Source organism: Sceloporus undulatus, chromosome 4 (assembly GCF_019175285.1).
Source record: "Sceloporus undulatus isolate JIND9_A2432 ecotype Alabama chromosome 4, SceUnd_v1.1, whole genome shotgun sequence".
Classification (NCBI taxonomy): Eukaryota; Metazoa; Chordata; class Lepidosauria; order Squamata; family Phrynosomatidae; genus Sceloporus; species Sceloporus undulatus.
The window spans coordinates 11,816,157-11,822,815 of NC_056525.1; the positions used below are offsets into that span (position 1 = coordinate 11,816,157).

A 6,659-nucleotide genomic window follows, 5' to 3' on the forward strand; every position below is an offset into this window, starting at 1 on the left:
TTGCCCCAATTTAGTTGCCCAGTTCAACAGGCTGAATCATTGAATTGAATCAGGAGGAGGCAGTTTCTGAAACTGTTTCTCCCTGGGTTTTTTCCAGCAATAATTGCCGAGAGATAATGTGTCAACAAAAACCATTGCAAGCAATTTGGGCTTTACGCATTATAAGTAAATGTAACTCTCATCTTCTCCTTTTCTTCCTTTCTAAAAGAATCCCTGTTTTGAGATGTATATGGCTAAATATAAACAGAAACATTTAGGATTCTTTAGTATGCCTGTGAACACAAAGTGAACTCTAGAAGCAGGACAAATATGTTTCTGATCATTTTGTGCATGCTTAGAAAAACTGTGCCATGTGGCATTGAGTGCAATACTGGGATTTACATGTGTGTGAGTTTCAGTTTTCACTTTTTGTTTGAAAGCAAACTTCTAGTCCCTGTTCTGGGGAAGAAATTCTTGCAATGTCTACTGAAAGACTAAAGAACCCAGCTGAATTCCTGCAAAGATCTCCAGTTTTGTCCTCTAACTTGAAGTCTTTGCAGGAATTCAGCTGCCCCCCCCCCCCCAAAGCATTGCAAGAAGGTCTTTCCAGCATATAGTTGCTTGCTTAATTATGAATAGGAGTTGAATACATTGTACAACAGAATAGAAATTAAAGAATAAATTATGTAAAATAAAGCAAATCATGCCACTTGGTTTGCTCTGAGTAATTCATACAATTTCCCCTAGTTCAGCTTGGTGTGGTGCAGAACTTGGACTTCACTGGTGCCAATAACCTTCAGTTCTGTTTTGTTTGCAATCTGACACTTATGACCATCTCCTGCATTATTCAAAGCTGCAAACCTAGGTTGTGAGTGAGCACATGCTGTATAGAAGCTGGAGCCAAAATGAGTGCTTCCACAATCACAGGGCTGCAATCCACGTGTTTGTAAACATGTTTCTTGCACTATATACACACCTCATAGAAAAAAAAAACCTAGTCTGTTCAAGAGCATAGCTGAAACAATATAAATGCAAATGGCTCTTTTACAAAGTTCAGCGAGCTTGCACTGGTCTTTTGGGAGCAGCAGCACACAGCGACTACGAAAGGTAGAGCAACATGAGGAAATGAGTGTGCTCTACAGAGCATCTGTCATCTGCTGTGACAGGGGAAAGCTTATGGCTTTATAGGAAAATGAGCGTCTGCTTGCTATGTTTTCTTTTTATCCCCCCCCTTTTTTTTTTTAGTCATTAACTAATCTCTGGTCTCTCGGTATTAAACATAGCTAGAGCTGGGTGCAGTTCTGCCAGCAGCAGCAGCAGCAGCAACACACACACACACACACACACACAGCACATAAAGACTGACCTGGATGACAAATTTAAGAGTAGATGCTTCCACTATCTGGGTACAGATAAGTGAGTTTCGGTCTTCGGGTACCTTGTACACCTCTCCCATGGTCACGATCATTGGAATAGCCAGCAGAAATGAAGCCACCCAAATGCAACTGATGAATTTTTTGGTCCTGCTTCGGGACATGATACTCTTGGCTTTAAAAGGATGGCAGATGGCCATGTACCTTTCAACACTGAGGCTGGCAATGTTGAGGGCTGTGGCATAGGTGCAGGCATCCCTCAGGAAGTAGTAGCCCTTGCAGATGTCGTTGCCGAAAGCCCAAGGGTGATGCACCCAGATGAAGTTGTACAGTTCAATGGGCATGCAGAGGAGGAAAATAAGCAGGTCGGAGAATGCAAGACTGGCCAGGTGATAATGCACGGTGCTTTGAAGATTCTGCAAGGACTTCTTCTGCACCAGGGTGTAGGCAGTGATGGAGTTGCCAATGGTCCCCACCAAGAAGAGCACCAAGTAGATGATGGTGACCATGACTTTGGAGTAGATGTCTGTGTTCACATCTAGATCCTCCTCATTGGGCATCCGGGACCCAGATTCTGAACTGTTGGAGACATTCCCGGAGGTAGGCAGAGCATAGCTGGTAGGCTGCAGGTGAAATTGACCCATAAGGTATCCCAGCTGGTACAGCGAAGAAGTTGTATTAAGGTGCATGCCGTTCTTCTCGCTGGAGAGGAGGCTGGTCCAAAGGCTGAAGATGTTCACTTAAGGATGCTCAAGCCCCAGCTGGTACCCAGCTTCAAGGAAGGCTGTCTGGAAGTGGTTGCGTCTGTGCTGAGGGTGTGACTGGCACGTTGCTGCCGGGCAGGGCGAGCTGCTACTAAAAACACAAAGTGGAAATTTGCCTCATGTTCATGGCAGGGAGAGGAGGAGCCTGCTCGATGTGTGTAAGACAGAGATTGAGGCAGAGAAGAGCAGTTTTAAACCGCCCTGGCACCAAGATAGTGCCAGAAATAGCGTGCAGCCGTTTTCAGTGGTGAGCACAGCTCAAGGCAGCAAGCAGCTCCTGTGTCTTTCCCTGAGACTCTCCTCTCCCCCCATCCCTTGCTCTTTGTGCGTGCCTTATTCTTTAGACTCCTGCACTCTCCAGATGTGAATAGCGCTAATGTGGTTTAGCAGGACAATAATCTCTCTCTCTCCCTGTCATTCCCTGGGATGAGTGAGAGTAAGCAGACGAGAATCAGCTATTCTCACAATTCTGTATACATTATAAGTGCCTGTTAAACTGGTTAAAGGTGGTCAATATTTTTGTTCTGTGTTCCCTTGACCCTCCTCAAGTTCCAAAAAGCTGAATTTTTATCAATTTCCTCCTTATATGCCAAATGTTTGCAATGTTTGGAGAATTAGGTTCCATAAAGAGTGGGATAAATTTAGACTGCCTCCTTATTTTGGCTTCAGATGTGCAGCAAAGACAGCTTCTGTTCTGTCAGGGCTTTAATACTGTTTAAAGTCCTGTCACTCTTTAATTTTAATTTTACTGCCATTCTTAAGTTTTACTGTACACTTCTGTTTTGTTTTGTTTTATTTTTGCTCATATGTTTCTTGGTTTTATGTGACATTTTAATGATTTTATTGTACATTGCCCTCAATGCCTGGTGGGCCGAGGGTGCAATTTATACATTTCATAAATGCAAAAATATTTATGTTGGCCATCTTGTTATCCATATATGACTGAGACTAAAACTTCCATGTTTTTTCCACAAGGAATCAAAGAGTGGAAGTAGAATGATGTGGGACTGGATGTCAATAAACACTCTGAAGATGCAGTGGAGGATTTCCACCCTTCACTGAGCCCTTTCCCATTACACAAACACAGCACCATGATTGTACTTTAACTGCCATGGTTCTGTCTTATGGAACCTGGGGTTTGCAGTTTAGAATGAGTTATTTAGAATTCTCTGGCAGAGGGATCTAGTGACTCACCAAACTGCATACCCTAGGATTCCATAGGATATAGCCATGGCAGAATCATAGGGCTATAACTGTATACTGGGAAAGGAACCTCAGCCTGATGGATCACTATGTTAGAGGCAACAAAACGATTTTTTCAGGGAGGTAGACCAAGAGACTAAAGTGTGAACCAATACATTTTCAGTTTAAATCATGCATGTTCCATGAATTCACTAGTAGAAAGACTCAATAAAGTCTCTATAATCTGAACACCACCACACAAACATTCTTTCAAACACCCATCCCATACAGAGACACAACGGCCTGCTTATTATATCTTATGGGTAGAGTATAGCACTCCATCCACACAGTTCTGTGCCTCTTGATCCTCTGGAAGCCAGCTTCCAAGCCCCTAGAGTATGTTGCCATGTCCGTTTACTTACCAGAGAACAGATGCAGGCTGCAAGGTGGCCAGGCATTACATGTCTAAAGTCCTGCAGCCAAGACCATTGACTTGCAGTGACTCACAGGAGATCCTCAAGGAGGGTGACATCATCTCTATTGCTCCATTTGTAACCAAATGTTACCTGGGTATCTCCCACCACCCTGGACCAAAAAATTGCCATGACAGATGCTTGGAAGCTTCTCTCTCACTCCCTCTCTCTGTACACTGTGCAAGGAGGTACTCAATATCCCCTTGCACTATATTCAGTAAAGGACATAGATGTGTGTGTGTGTGTGTTGGACTAAGCCTTCTCATCCCATCTTTTCCCTGTGAAAATGTCAAGAATGGAACATCATTATTATTTATTACAATTATGGAATTACTCATACAAAAAATTAAAACCAAGAAAGGGATTGTAGCTCCCAAAATTAAAAATTACTATTATTCTTTGCGAGCATATGCAGATGACATAGTAGTTTTTTTAGAAAATCCGACAAGTAGCTTAAAAAGTTTGGAATCAGTAATAGATTAATTTGGCAACATATCCGGGATTAGACTAAATAAAGACAAATGTGGCATTATAACAAAGAATTTAATGAAATTGAAAAACTAAAACAGAATACCAAAATTCAAATTGTGGAGAAAATCAGATATCTGGGAATTACAATTACCGGCCAAAATAAGGACTTATTTAAAAACAATTATGAGAAGGTCTGGGATAAAATCAAGAATGAATTAAACAATTGGAATAACAGACACTTGTCCCTACTCAGCAGAATCGCAACTATACAAATGTGCACTCTTCCCAAAATGCTTTACTTGTTCCAAACCCTTCCCATAATCAAAAATAAATCAATTTTCACAGTATGGAACAAGGATATAAGTAAATTTTTATGGAAAGGGAGGAAAACAAGGATAAAATTGAAGGCGCTCCAAGATATAAAGGAAAAAGGGGGAATGGGACTTCCCAACTTGGAACTTTACTATAAAGCATGTAATCTACTTTGGGCACGAGATTGGATAATGTTGGAAAATCACAAACTGTTGGAATTGGAGGGGGTAGACTTGAAGGCAGGATGGCACTCGTATTTATGGCAGCACCAACCGGATAAAACTTTTAAAAAACACACTATAAGGGAAGCTATAATTAAAACATGGAACCAATATAAGAAATTTTTGTACTTTAAAATCCCAAGATGGTTCTCCACACAGGAAGCATTCCACAAAAACGAATACAAGCTAGGCCACAGTTGGCTAAAATACAGTGACTACCTTAAAAAAGGTGAGGGGAAAATAGAAATGATAACTCACTCCCAAATAGAGCAACAAGGTATTAAAATCAATTGGCTCCAATATGAACAACTAAGAAAGGACTTTCATAAGCTTATCAAGATGCCCGGCATAGAGCCAAGGTGGACAGAATTTGATAAAATCATTTTGGGAGGAGAAAAGGGGTTTATTAAAAAAACATATAAAGTATTATTGAATATCGAAATGCAAGAGGAAACTATTAAGGAAACCATGATAAAATGGATGCAAAACATAGGGAAAGCAATACCCATTGAAATGTGGGAAAAGACCGGGCAAAACACCCAAAGGTTCACAAGATGTAATACTCTTAAAGAAAATTTTTTCAAAATCTTTTACAGATGGTACTTAACCCCCTCTCGCCTCTCCAAAATGAATAAAAATTGCAGCCCTTTTTGTTGGAAATGTAATGTTAAAATCGGAACCATGTATCATATGTGGTGGAAATGTGGGGAAGTAGAAAAATATTGGGGGAAAATTCACAGAGAAATACAAGAAGTATTAGAGATCAATATTCCCCTAGAACCCAAACTGTTCCTTTTAAATATTACTGATATAATTGACACTAAGATAAAGAAAGAGCAGATAAGTATAATACTATATATGATAACAGCAGCCCGGATGGCGCTTGCAAGATATTGGAAAACAAATATCATACCAGATATATTAATATGGAAATGTAAAGTTCAGGAATTTATTATTATGGATGAACTGACTTTATTTACAACAGGAAGGCCCAACCAAGTACATGAAAAAAAATGGGGGAAAATTAAGAGAAAGTGGCTTTTGTAAAGAAGGGAACAGATTATAGAAAGCATTCTGTTACTGATGGAAAAATGGAGATAAAATGTATCCTTATATTATTTTTTTTATTTATTTTTTAAATCTTTTATTGGAAGAATATTATATGATACTTATTCGATATAAGATTACCAATGTTAAAGAAACTTTATAACAAAAAAAAAAAAGAATGGAACATCAGTGACATAACTACTATGTGAGCAGGGGGCTACCATAGTAAGGGTAGGGAAACTATGGCCTGTGGGCAACATGTAGACTTGGGCCTCCCCCACCCCTAATTTTTCACCCCCCCCCCCCCGTGAGATGTTTTTGTGGAAAACTGTGCCAAAGCACAAGGAATGTTGCAAATACATACAAAACACCCTCCCCTGCCCACCAACCCCTCACAGAAACACAGTACCTCCATTTGCAGCTCTATACTGGCCAAAATGGTGGCAGCAAGTGACATCACGTCAATTCTGATCATCATTTTGGGTGGTACACAGCTCATACTGGAGGTATTTTCCACACTTTCTGGTGGGTGTTGCCTATGGGTCGGGGGGGGGGGGGTAGAGATAAAAATTAACCCTAAGCTCCCACTCAATTGCTCACCTTTATACTATAGAATCCTAGTAAAAAAAACCATAAGAAGGAGGAATTTGAAGATGCTCATCAATAGTTAGAATGTAGACCATAGATTGAGAAAAATCCACCTGACAGATGAAATAATGATTGGATAAGTGTCATATCATCTGATAAACTTTGTGCGATTGTGCGATAAGGATGGGAAAAGAATGTCCTTTCCCTTGTGTGATAATTCCCTGAGCTGAGGCACACAGCTCAGTATGG

At 40.4% G+C, this 6,659-nt stretch overlaps 1 protein-coding gene across 1 annotated transcript in view; it reads right to left on the minus strand.

The window, feature by feature from the left end:
* NTSR1 (neurotensin receptor 1) overlaps positions 1 to 2,234 on the minus strand; it is a 172,665-nt gene extending 170,431 nt beyond the window's left edge. The window contains exon 1 of the mRNA XM_042466289.1: positions 1,346 to 2,234. Coding sequence (XP_042322223.1) covers positions 1,346 to 2,041 — 696 coding nt within the window. The 5' untranslated portion in view covers positions 2,042 to 2,234. The remainder of the gene's footprint in view (positions 1 to 1,345) is intronic.
* Between the last annotated feature and the right edge of the window lie 4,425 nt (positions 2,235 to 6,659).